Here is a 12,733-nt window from a genome sequence, read left to right as displayed (position 1 = left end):
GAAACTCTCAAACTTTGAAAATTGGAATTTTGCAACCTGAAAAACAACTCCCCATTAATCCGGGTTTGGGACCAGCACCAAAAGTCCACTGGATGTCAAGTCAATTCAAGTCAACTTTATTTCTAGAGCACATTTAAAACAACCAAGGCTCTGTAAAGACCAAAGTGCTTTACAGAGATAAAGGCACAGCAACATAAATTGTACAAAACATTAAAACATATTAAAAAAAACACACAATTATTCTTATCCTGAAGTGAAGGCTAAGGAGAAGAAGTGGGTCTTTAAAAGTGATTTAAAAATTCAGTGGTGGAGGCAGACATCACTTTACCTGCTTTTCCGATCTGGACCGCCAGTTTGGTGAGTTTGCCCTGTAACACGCTCTTTTCTTTCTTTGGAACGCTGGTCTTCTTCTTCTCTCTGTCCTCCACCTCCCCTCCCTCTGCACTCTTCAGAGGTTGCATCTCCATAGCAACACCCCCATCCTGCTTCTTGGCTGAAAACACACACATAAACACAATGTTTACAAACTCTATAGCCAGTGCAGGATGAAGGAATGACAAATATTGACTTAAAAGTTGAAGGGAGGGGCTTTAAATTTAAAATGAAATTTTCAATTAACCTACTGAATTTACCTTAAAATAACTGTGAATTATTGTGTATATATCTTGCCTCGTGCTGCCTGTTTACTGCATGTATTCCACTGAATGCCTGTGTTTTATTTTTGCAGGATGATGAGAGGCAGTCAAACAACATTATTTATTTTCAGAATATTACATTTTGTTTTGATTATGTAGTTTTTGTCATCTTTTGAGGCCATAATCATAATCACTTATGTTTATACGTTTCAACATGGTCAGGCCCCTTCATACCTGAAATACCTAGTTTAAGCAAATCATTTTTAACAGCTCACTTACAGTCAGGTCCATAAATATTGGGACATCAACACACTACAATGGATTTGAAATTAAACAAAGGTGAAAGATGTAGGAATTACAACACTTTCTATATGTGCCGTCCACTTTTTAGGGGACCAACAGTAATTGGACAATTGACTGAAAAGCTATTTCATGGACAATTGTGGGCTATTCCCTCATTATTTCATCTTCAATGACACAGGTAAAAGTTCTGGAGTTGATTCCAGGAGTGACATTTGCATTTGGAATATGTTGCTGTTAACTTTCTATATGAGATCCAAGGAGCTGTCACTGTCAGTGAAGAAGCCATCATTAGGCTGAAAAATCAAAACAAACCCATCAGAGAAATAGCAAAAACATTAGGTGTGGCCAAATCAACTGTTTGGAACATTCTTAAAAAGAAAGAATGTACCAGTGAGCTCAACAACACCAAAAGACCTAGAAGACCACAGTAAACCACTGTGGTGGACGACAGAAGAATTCTTTCCCTGGTGAAGAAAAAGTCCTTCACAACAGTTGTCCAGATCAAAAACACTCTCCAGGAGGTAGATGTTTGTGTTTCAAAGTCAACAATCAAAAGAAGACTTGACCAGAGTGAATACAGAGGGTTCACCACAAGATGGAAACCATTGGTGAGCCTCAAAAACAGGAAGACAAGATTAGAATTTGCCAAACAACACCTAAAAAAGCTGTTATAATTCTGGAAGAACATCCTCTGGACAGATGAGACCAAGATCAACTTGTACCACAGTGATGGGAAGAGAAGAGTGTGGAGAAGGAAAGGAACTGCTCATGATCCACAACATACCACCTCATCAGTGAAGCATGGTGGTGGTAGTGTCATGGTGTGGACATGTATGGCTGCTAATGGAACTGGTTCCCTTGTGTTTATTGATGATGATGTAACTGCTGACAAAAGCAGCAGGATGAATTCTGAAGTGTTTCCAACAATATTATCTGCTCATATTCAGCCAAGTGCTTCACAACTCATTGTATGGAGCTTCACAGTGCAGATGGACAATGACCCAAAGCAAACTGCAAAAGCAACCAAAGAGTTTTTTAAGGCAAATATGGAATGTTATCAGTCAATCACCTGACCTGAATCTGATTGAGCATGCATTTCACTTTCTGAAGACCAAACTGAAGGGAAAATGCCCCAAGAACAAGCAGGAACTGAAGACTATGTCAGTAGAGGCCTCACAGAGCATCACCAGGGATGAAACCCAGTGTCTGGTGATGTCTATGCCTTCAAGACTTCAGGCTGTAATTGACTGCAAAGGATTTGTAACCAAGTATTAAACAATGAAAGTTTGATTTATGAATGTTTAGTTTGTCCAATTACCTTTGGTCCCCTAAAAAGTGGGAGGCACATATAGAAAGTGTTGTAATTCCTACACTGTTCACTTGATTTGGATGTAAAACCCCTCAAATTAAAGCTGATAAGCAGTTAAAGCACATATTTGCAGAGCCTTCAGTTACCAGTCTCCTCTCCTGTGGAACCAGCTCCCAATGACAGTTCGGGAGGCAGACACTCTTTCCGTATTTAAAGTTAGACTTTCCTTTTTGATAAAGCTTATAGTTAGAGCTGACTCAGGGAAACCTGGACCATCTCTTTCTCATTCCCTCTCTCACACTTAGGGTATGAATATGAATTCATTATTTGTCATTAACCTTGTTCTTTCTCTCCCTAGTTTGTGTATTTCCTTCCCTCCCCCCCCCCCCCCCTCTCTCTCTCTCTCTCTCTCTCTCTCTCTCTCTGTCCTCATCTTGCAGGATCTAGATCCAGTTTCGAGGCTACTACTATTATTATTATTATTATTATCATACATGTCATCACCATTATTATTAATATGCTATAATTAAAAGTCGATATCAGTAAATATTTATCAACAATTTCTGCTGCTGCTTACATAAATGACTGTAGTATAAACATGTCATCACTGACTCTCACTGTCCTGTATAAACCTATAACTTGACACAGAAGAAAGAGACCAGGAGCAGAAATACAACAACTGTCTCTACCTCATCTCCCTCTTTCTCTCCACCACCTCTCCTGTCCCCCATTTTTCCTTTCACACCAACCAGCCGAGGCAGATGCTGCACATCTTTGAGTCTGGTTCTGTTAGAGACTTCTTCTTCTTCTTCTTCTGTTAAAAGGGATTTTTTTCTCTCCACTGATGCCTAATGCTTGCTCATTGTGTGTATTGTTGGGTTTCTCTGCTCACGCGCACACACACAAACACAGTCTTACCTTTGTTTTGATTGTTCTCCACAGCTCCATCAGGTTGTTTTCCTGCACAAAACGTTTAAAAAAACATTTACAGAATCATAATACAAAATAATCAGCACTTCATATATATTTCTAATCTTAGGACAGTCAAGGACACACACACGCACACACACACACACACACACACACACACACACACACACACACACACACACACACACACACACACACACACACACACACACACACACACACACACACACACACAAAGCACAAAGAAACAATAGTGAAGGGAAGAGCAAACACATGTTCATACACTGGGTCAACATTAGTGTCCTCCAGGTCACTGTCACTGTGTAATGAGGTCTATTCAGTGTCTGAGGAAAGGATCAGGACAGACAAGTGTAGACTCACATACCATTGATGACTGTGCTGTGAGTGGCATCTGTGGAGATGAGCAACTGAGGACTGGCCTCTGGTCGAGGGGGATTTGTGACGAGGGAAGGTTTGGGTGGACACATGAGAGGATTTGACAACAAAAAAAAAAAGGGGAGCGAAAAGGAAAGCATAAATAAAATGTTTGTATGCATGACTATTTTTACGATGACATGTAGAGAACGAAGAAAAATGAACAGAAACTTGAGTCCAACATGTGAGAGAGACAGGTCAGAGACCAAAAGTAAATAGTCCCACTGTAGTTCATTTATGTCTATTTGGGTTATTTTGTCTGAGGCTGTTATTTTGTCTGAGGCTGTTTTCTGTTCCTTTGTAATTACTTTATTTGTCTCTTTGTAGTCACATTATCTCTCTTTGTAGTTATTTTGTCTCTTTGTAGTTGTTTTGTCTCTTTGTATTCACATTATCTCTCTGTAGTTGTTTTGTCTCTTTGTATTCACATTATCTCTCTTTGTAGTTGTTCTGTCTCTTTGTAGTTGTTTTGTCTCTTTGTAGTTGTTTTGTCTCTTTGTATTCACATTATCTCTCTTTGTAGTTGTTCTGTCTCTCTGTAGTTGTTTTGTCTCTTTGTATTCACATTATCTCTCTTTGTAGTTGTTCTGTCTCTTTGTAGTTGTTTTGTCTCTTTGTAGTTGTTTTGTCTCTTTGTATTCACATTATCTCTCTTTGTAGTTGTTTTGTCTCTTTGTATTCACATTATCTCTCTTTGTAGTTGTTTTGTCTCTTTGTAGTTGTTTTGTCTCTTTGTATTCAAATTATCTTTCTTTGTAGTTGTTCTGTCTCTTTGTAGTTGTTTTGTCTCTTTGTATTCACATTATCTCTCTTTGTAGTTGTTTTGTCTCTTTGTATTCACATTATCTCTCTTTGTAGTTGTTCTGTCTCTTTGTAGTTGTTCTGTCTCTTTGTAGTTGTTTTGTCTCTTTGTAGTTGTTTTGTGTCTTTGTCGTTGTTTTGTCTCTTTGTAGTCACATTATCTCTCTTTCAGTTGTTTTGTCTCTTTGTAGTTGTTTTCTGTCTCTTTGTAGTTGTTTTGTCTCTTTGTAGTTGTTCTGTCTCTTTGTAGTTGTTTTGTCTCTTTGTAGTTGTTTTGTGTCTTTGTCGTTGTTTTGTCTCTTTGTAGTCACATTATCTCTCTTTCAGTTGTTTTGTCTCTTTGTAGTTGTTTTCTGTCTCTTTGTAGTTGTTTTGTCTCTTTGTAGTTGTTTTGTATCTTTGTCGTCACATTATCTCTCTTTCAATTGTTTTGTCTCTTTGTAGTTGTTTTCTGTCTCTTTGTAGTTGTTTTGTTTCTTTGTAGTCACATTATCTGTCTTTGTAGTTGTTTTGTCTCTTTGTAGTTGTTTTGTCTCTTTGTATTCACATTATCTCTCTTTGTAGTTGTTTTGTCTCTTTGTAGTCACATTATCTCTCTTTGTAGTTGTTTTGTCTCTTTATAGTTGTTTTGTCTCTTTGTACTCACATTATCTCTCTTTGTAGTTGTTTTGTCTCTTTGTAGTTGTTTTGTCTCTTTGTATTCACATTATCTCTCTTTGTAGTTGTTCTGTCTCTTTGTAGTTGTTCTGTCTCTTTGTAGTTGTTTTGTCTCTTTGTAGTTGTTTTGTGTCTTTGTCGTTGTTTTGTCTCTTTGTAGTCACATTATCTCTCTTTCAGTTGTTTTGTCTCTTTGTAGTTGTTTTCTGTCTGTTTGTAGTTTTTTTGTCTCTTTGTAGTTGTTTTGTCTCTTTGTCGTCACATTATCTCTCTTTCAATTGTTTTGTCTCTTTGTAGTTGTTTTCTGTCTCTTTATAGTTGTTTTGTTTCTTTGTAGTCACATTATCTGTCTTCGTAGTTGTTTTGTCTCTTTGTAGTTGTTTTGTCTCTTTGTAGTCACATTAAGAAAACGTAACTACAAAGATAATGTGCCTACAAAGAGACAAAACAACTACAAAGAGAGATAAAGTAGGTGCATTCTGTCTCTTTGTAGTTGTTCTGTCTCTTTGTAGTTGTTTTGTCTCTTTGTAGTTGTTTTGTGTCTTTGTCGTTGTTTTGTCTCTTTGTAGTCACATTATCTCTCTTTCAGTTGTTTTGTCTCTTTGTAGTTGTTTTCTGTCTGTTTGTAGTTTTTTTGTCTCTTTGTAGTTGTTTTGTCTCTTTGTCGTCACATTATCTCTCTTTCAATTGTTTTGTCTCTTTGTAGTTGTTTTCTGTCTCTTTGTAGTTGTTTTGTTTCTTTGTAGTCACATTATCTGTCTTCGTAGTTGTTTTGTCTCTTTGTAGTTGTTTTGTCTCTTTGTAGTCACATTAAGAAAACGTAACTACAAAGATAATGTGCCTACAAAGAGACAAAACAACTACAAAGAGAGATAAGGTAGGTGCATTCTGTCTCTTTGTAGTTGTTTGTCTCTTTGTAGTTGTTCTGTCTCTTTGTAGTTGTTTTGTCTCTTTGTAGTTGTTTTGTGTCTTTGTCGTTGTTTTGTCTCTTTGTAGTCACATTATCTCTCTTTCAGTTGTTTTGTCTCTTTGTAGTTGTTTTCTGTCTGTTTGTAGTTTTTTTGTCTCTTTGTAGTTGTTTTGTCTCTTTGTCGTCACATTATCTCTCTTTCAATTGTTTTGTCTCTTTGTAGTTGTTTTCTGTCTCTTTGTAGTTGTTTTGTTTCTTTGTAGTCACATTATCTGTCTTCGTAGTTGTTTTGTCTCTTTGTAGTTGTTTTGTCTCTTTGTAGTCACATTAAGAAAACGTAATTACAAAGATAATGTGCCTACAAAGAGACAAAACAACTACAAAGAGAGATAAAGTAGGTGCATTCTGTCTCTTTGTAGTTGTTTGTCTCTTTGTAGTCACATTATCTGTCTTTGTAGTTGTTTTGTCTCTTTGTAGATACTACAAAGAAAGAGAGTACAAAACTCTCTTCTATCTCTCTCTGAGAGAACTGAGCTAAAGAGATCAGCTCACCTGATGCATCTGTTATTCCCTTAATTACAGCGATAAAGCGTTTTCTAGATTGAGATCGGAGTGAAAACAATGACAAGTGTGCTCTTGAGAATCTGTCAACACCTTTTACTAAGATCTACTCGAATCTCCTGTATTTCATTCGACTGTACTCGACCCCAAAGATCATTATGTATGTGTCATATATGGATATGGGGATATAACTGAACATAGAGAAATGATCCATTCTGCGTTGAATACCAGAGCCTGCTTGGATCAAATGCAGGAGAGAGAAGAGCAGAGTCAGCAGGGGCGGTGTGGAGAAAAAAAAAGGCCCACACCAGATGAGGGACACCCTCTATAATTGCAATGCCTTGACTTAAGTTTTGTAAGTACGCACAGTCCCAGCTATAACAACACAATTAGATTAAAAAAAAACAATGTTACAGAATTGGCATAATAATTAATTTTGTTTTTTTCTGTTTTTTCCAGAGTTACTTGCCCTTCACCATAAGTCACCATAATGGTCTTGCATGCCCCGCATTTTATTTATTTTATTGTAATGGGGGGGGAGTGGATGCGGCCCAGCCTCACCCGGACCCTAACTCATGCAGCCCCCAGGCAAATTGAGTTTGAGACCCCTGCTGTACATCAGAATCAAGAAAAATGAACAGATCCTCAACTCCAGCGTGAGAGACGGATCAGAGACAGAAAAGTAAATAGCCCCACAGCAAGAAACCACATCGCATGAGGGAGAACTAACAAGTTATGGCATTTGTAGAAGTCTTATGAATAATTCATTAACTCCAGTAAATGACTGTCTGAATGATCCGACCCACAAAACACGTCATCATCATCTAAATGGTTTCTGTCCATTCTCTTAGTTTTAACATGGCTACATTACTACATACAGTACATTCCCGTGCATGAGTGAGAAGTGCACTTGTAATGATATTAACCTTAAGTGCTTGTGAAAATCTCTGTAGCTTCTGATGTTGTTGTCTGCAGCTCTGTTCTGACTGCGAGGCCCCTCCAAAACAAATTCAAGCATAGACTAATGCTTCACGCTCTGACTAACCACCGCTCTTCTCTGAATCTCCCCCAGCTCCGTCACTCCCTACCCCTGCTCTTTCAATAATTGATTCAATCTGCAGCCTCACTCTCTCTCTCTCAGATTAATGGAGGCAAGGAGAAACAAACAGAGGAGACCAATGGTGAAGCCAGGAAAGTGAATGAGGGCACAGGAGTAGCGGGGTAAACAAGAGAGAAAAGACAGAGATGTGATGGTGAAAATGGTGGATGGAGGGAAGGAGGTGAAGAGAGAGAGGGATGAAGAGGATGTGGGCTAAATTATCTATGAGTTTAAACTGGTGTGTTTCCTGTTGATGCTCTTATCTGAAATCAGTACAGGCACCCAACTGTACACTCACACACACACACACACACACTCACACACACACACACACACACACACTCACACACACACACACCCACACACACGGATGGACCCCCCCCCCCCCCATCATTCCAACAAACATCCACTCAGTGAGACGTCATTCTTCTGTTTTGTTTTGTTATTTTTTCTGAACTAATGCGTCTGCAGATAATTTTCCTCCAAGCGCATTTTTGTGTCGTGATCATTCTGATTGAAGGGTTCTTTGTCTCTTTGTGGTTGTTCAACTTTCTCTTTGAGGTTGTTTTGTCTGATGTTGTTTTCTTTCTTTGTAGTTATTTTCTGTCTATTTGATTTATGTCTGTTTGTAGTTGTGTCTTATGTCTCTTTGTAGTTACTTTCTGTCTTTGTAGTTGTTTTCTGTCTCTTTGTAGATGAAGTGCAAATTTAGCATCTCAACAACGGTTGAACTGCTCCACTTACCCTTCTTCTCCTTTCCGTCTTCCTCCAGCTCTCCAGAGCCCAGTAGAGTGAAGATGATTCCCGTCTGTGAGTTGACACCTACAGCTGTCACCAGCATCCGGCCTGAGCCCTCCATCACATGGGTACCTTCACATCCAAACACAAAAACAAATGCTTCAGATTACATTTAAAAAAACAAAAATGCTTTTAAGTGTGCACACAGATGTTGTGAGTGAAAATCCCACTAGATCAGCAGTTTCTGAATTACTCGTCATGTTTACAGACACTTAAATAACCCTTCTTCCTCATTCTGATGCTCAGTTTGAACTTCAGCAGGTCTCCTTGACCATGCCTACAAGCAGTGAGTACAATGAATTGTAAATCAGGGTTCCCCCACCTCGGTTGGTTGATATCAAATCCAGTGACTTATGAAGGACTTTCCAGGACCAATTCACTCAAATTCAAGGACCGAATGTTTAAGATGGAAGGGCAACTTGTCCATGATGTCCACTTTTATCATTTGCAGCAAGCTCTCTATCTGGACAAGTTATTGTCCTTGGGATCTTGGTCAAAGTCAGTCTTTGTATTTTTCTTTGGTGAGAATTTGCATTTCCCAGACATCACATTGTCATTTGTTCTCTCTTGCTTAATGTTACTCACTCATATTGCTCTGCACGGAATCTCACGTCGACAGTGGAGCAAGACAGTGGACAGTGTCCACAACATTGCTAGTAATAATGACTCCACATTTATTCTGTGCAGGCCTAGTCTATGTACATCATGCTGTGCAGGGCATGAAACAGTAGGTGGCGTTAAGGGAGACATTTACCTCAACATCACCTCAATTCAGGGCGATTTCAAGGACACAATGGAACCCTAGAAAATGGATGAATATGATGTTGTAATCTGGAGGTGGCAGAGCTGAAGATACTGAGATTTTCATTGGGAGTGACCAGGATGCGTGGAGTTAAAGTAAGAAAGGAAAGGTTAAGATGTTTCGGTCACATGCTGTGGAGCCCAACATCACAAACATAGTTCAGTCTGTACAGCAGATGACACCCGCACATTGAGTGAAGAAAAACTCAACAACAAAATAATGGGAGAAAACCTCAGAAAGAGCCAACCTCAGCGGGACAGTTTTTTTTTTTGGACAGGCTTTGTCAGTGAGAAACAAACCTGAAAGCAGCATCGGGTCCTTATCTGCAGACTTGCTTACGTGGTCAGACTCCCCCGTGAGCGAGCTCTCGTCTATCTTCAGATCGTTTCCTTGAATCAGGATACCGTCGGTTGGCAGAAGATCCCCTGAACACACACACACATACAGTACATAGATCAGTGTTTTTAAACAGTGAGTACATACAGTAACTTGCATTCAGCATGTTTATAAAGAGAGAGAGGGATGGGAGACGTGGGGAAATGAAGAAGCCTCATGAATGAGAGGGTGAAACATCTTCAACAAAAACATAGTAAGGTCCAGTTGCCTTTATCTTCACTCTTGAAGATAGAGTGACTTGGTTTGACTGATTCATCAATAGTAATATAATATACATAATATAACATAATATTCATATATAGGTGTACATGTATATGTAGCTGAATAAATTGCTTTACACTTTACACATTACACTCAAGTTTATACAATGAAAATGACTATAATTATGGTCAGGGTCGGGCAGCTGCCCCCCTAACTTTTGTGTTTTAAAAACTTTACTTGTTAAAACATCCGCAACTATGTCCACAAGCTTTTCAAAGTAGTGAAACAAACAATTAATTGACCAAAAGTCAATAATTGTAAATATAATCTTAGGCCCCTGACTCACTTAGCTACAGCCCTGCATCAAACTGCGCTGTTCACAGTCTGGCTCACACACAGTGAGTCTGCTGCGGTGACTCTGCATCCCGGCACAGAGTGTAGTGACTGAGCTGCCCCCCGACCATATGAAGGTGAAGTCAGTTTCCCCAGGTGAAGTTTAAACACACCAATTTAACTTAAAGTTACATTTATAATGAATGTAATCTAAGGTGATTCAGCGTCAGTGATAACAGTGCGGCCATTAATTACATGTGAAATTCGCGCTCTCGTGATTTGTAAGAGTGTTTTGCTCTTTGATTAGTTTTGATTTTAGTAAAGACAACAACAGCAGCTGGGATGAGAATCAGCACCTCTAAGTCCGAGGACATGGTTCTGGACCGGCAAAAGGTGGCTTGCTCCCTCCGGGTCAATGGAGAGATCCTGCCTCAGGTGGAGGAGTTTAAGTATCTTGGGGTCTTGTTGACGAGTGAGGGAAGGATGGAGCGTTAGATTGACAGGTGGATTGTTACGTTGGCAGCAGTAATGCGGTCGTCATATCGGTCTGAGGCAAAGCTCTCGATTTACCGGTCAATCTACGTTCCTACCCTCACCTATGGTCATGAACTTTGGGTAATGACCGAAAGAACAAGATCCCGGATACAAGCGGCTAAAATGAGTTTTCTCCGCAGGGTGGCAGAGCGCTCCCTTAGAGATAGGGTGAGGAGCTCTGTCACCCGGGAGGAGCTCGGAGTAGAGCCGCTGCTCCTCCACATCGAGAGGAGCCAGCTGAGGTGGCTCGGGCATCTGTATCGGACGCCCCCGGGCATGTCCCACCGGGAGGAGACCCAGAGGAAGACCCAGGACATGCTGGAGTGACTATGTAGCTCGGCTGGCCTGGTAACGCCTTGGGGTCCCCCCGGAAGAGCTGGAGGAAGTGTCCTGCGAGAGGGAGGTCTGGGCGTCCCTTCTCAGACTGCTGCCCCCACGACCCGGCCCCGGATAAGCGGTAGAAGATGGATGGATGGATGGATGGACAACAACAGCTTCATACAATACACTCAAACCTGTCATGTTTTATTCCATAACGTTTCGCGGGATCGCCGTTTTTCTGGATTACTTTACAACACACTACGCAGCAGTGAGTTGTAGCAGTAGACCTGCTATAAAACCACGTGCTGTCACCCATCACAGTAATGAGTTAAACCAGGTCACATCCTTTACTTTTCTAACTGGGAAAATAACAAATACAATAGCATTAAGTAGTCTAAACATAACTGTTCTGTGTAATAAATATCTTCTGATTTTAGATTTGTTATATGTATTAGCTACATGGCCCTACAGTGTAGTGACACAAGGATAACCAACGCTTCTCACGTCTTGACTATTGCAGACAAGAGTAGCTGGAAATAGCAGAACAATGAAAAGGAGAGCAAAAAGTGGGGATATTGAAAGGGTTTTTAGTGGAAAAAAAAAAACTTTAGAAAAGTGCACAGCAGAAGAAAAGGAGGGAAATGAAGGAGAAGGTAGTGAACTGGAGAGACCAGGAAGCTCAAAGCAGAAGAAGAAAGAAGGAGATGAAGAAATAAGTGAAGGAAAAGAGGATGTGAGGGATGAAGAGCAGGAGACTGCTGCAGATTCAAAAAGTGAGACAGAGGCAGGGAGTGACAGGGAGGAAGAGGGTCCTCAGTCTTTTAAGGTTGTTTTTTAATATTTTTGATTATTGCACTTATTTATTTTGCTATTAAGGCTGAATTCCAATTCCTTGCTTAACCCTCAATCTCAAAAATGCGCGCTCCCTCTAGTGCAAGTGTTGTCCCAATTCTCAGAAAAATTAAGTTGAGGGGCAAGTTTAAGGACTGTATCGCCCTCAATATTGAGATTTTTCGAGACCACCCTTGGGAGCAAGGGCTACCCAGAATGCATTGCGTGTTTTCACAAAACAAAGATGGCGCAGAAAGCAGCGAAACGAGTACGCTACAAATGAAGTATTTTCTTTGTTAATAGAGATATAAAAATGATGAAAACCATTGTATTATCTTAGTTTAGGCCCATATTATGGATTACTGACGTCATTGTTGCGTAACATTTATTTTTATTTTACGATCTTTTGTCAATAGTCGGCCGGTGCTATGGTTTACTTTTCAATAAGTCGTGGTGTGTGGTAACTGTCAGCTGAATATTTGTATGAGTATCATCTTATAACTAACTGACAACCTAATAACTTGACTGACAAACGGATCGTAATAAATAATCCTGACGTAAATGTGTTCTTCTTCTTCTTCTTTTTTGGAGTTGACAGACTGGATGCAGCTTTGGCGTTATTCTGCCCCCTACAGTCTGAAGACGTATCTGCATTTAAGGGGTGTCCCATTTCTAAGTGACAAAATAACCCTCAACACTTGGTTTTGAGGGACAGTTAAGATTAAGGGTTGAGCTTGAGGGTTAAGATTGAGGGTTAAGATAGGAATTGGAATTGGCCCTAATACTTTTACTTTTTAAGAGATGCACTGGGCTTGTTCCTGTTGTTCATGATAAAACAGTAATTAGTTTTAATGTATTTTTATGTTTGTTTTGTGTT

The 12,733-nt window shown here is 39.7% G+C and overlaps 1 protein-coding gene across 2 annotated transcripts in view; it reads right to left on the bottom strand.

Moving 5' to 3' along the window:
* Positions 1-12,733, bottom strand: part of atp2b3b (ATPase plasma membrane Ca2+ transporting 3b) — a gene marked incomplete at both ends in the record, with an annotated part of 71,046 nt that overhangs the window by 38,110 nt on the left and 20,203 nt on the right. The window contains 5 exons of one of the 2 annotated variants that reach the window (XM_083891036.1): positions 329-493; positions 3,166-3,207; positions 3,563-3,619; positions 8,385-8,510; positions 9,540-9,665. In XM_083891036.1, coding sequence (XP_083747162.1) covers positions 329-493; positions 3,166-3,207; positions 3,563-3,619; positions 8,385-8,510; positions 9,540-9,665 — 516 coding nt within the window. The remainder of the gene's footprint in view (positions 1-328; positions 494-3,165; positions 3,208-3,562; positions 3,620-8,384; positions 8,511-9,539; positions 9,666-12,733) is intronic. The other variant, XM_083891037.1, reaches the window with a different exon arrangement.

This window comes from Microchirus variegatus, assembly GCF_963457635.1.
Source record: "Microchirus variegatus genome assembly, chromosome: 6".
Classification (NCBI taxonomy): domain Eukaryota; kingdom Metazoa; phylum Chordata; class Actinopteri; order Pleuronectiformes; family Soleidae; genus Microchirus; species Microchirus variegatus.
Note: the sequence above shows the minus strand (reverse complement) of the source record. Positions and strands in the feature narration are given on the sequence as shown.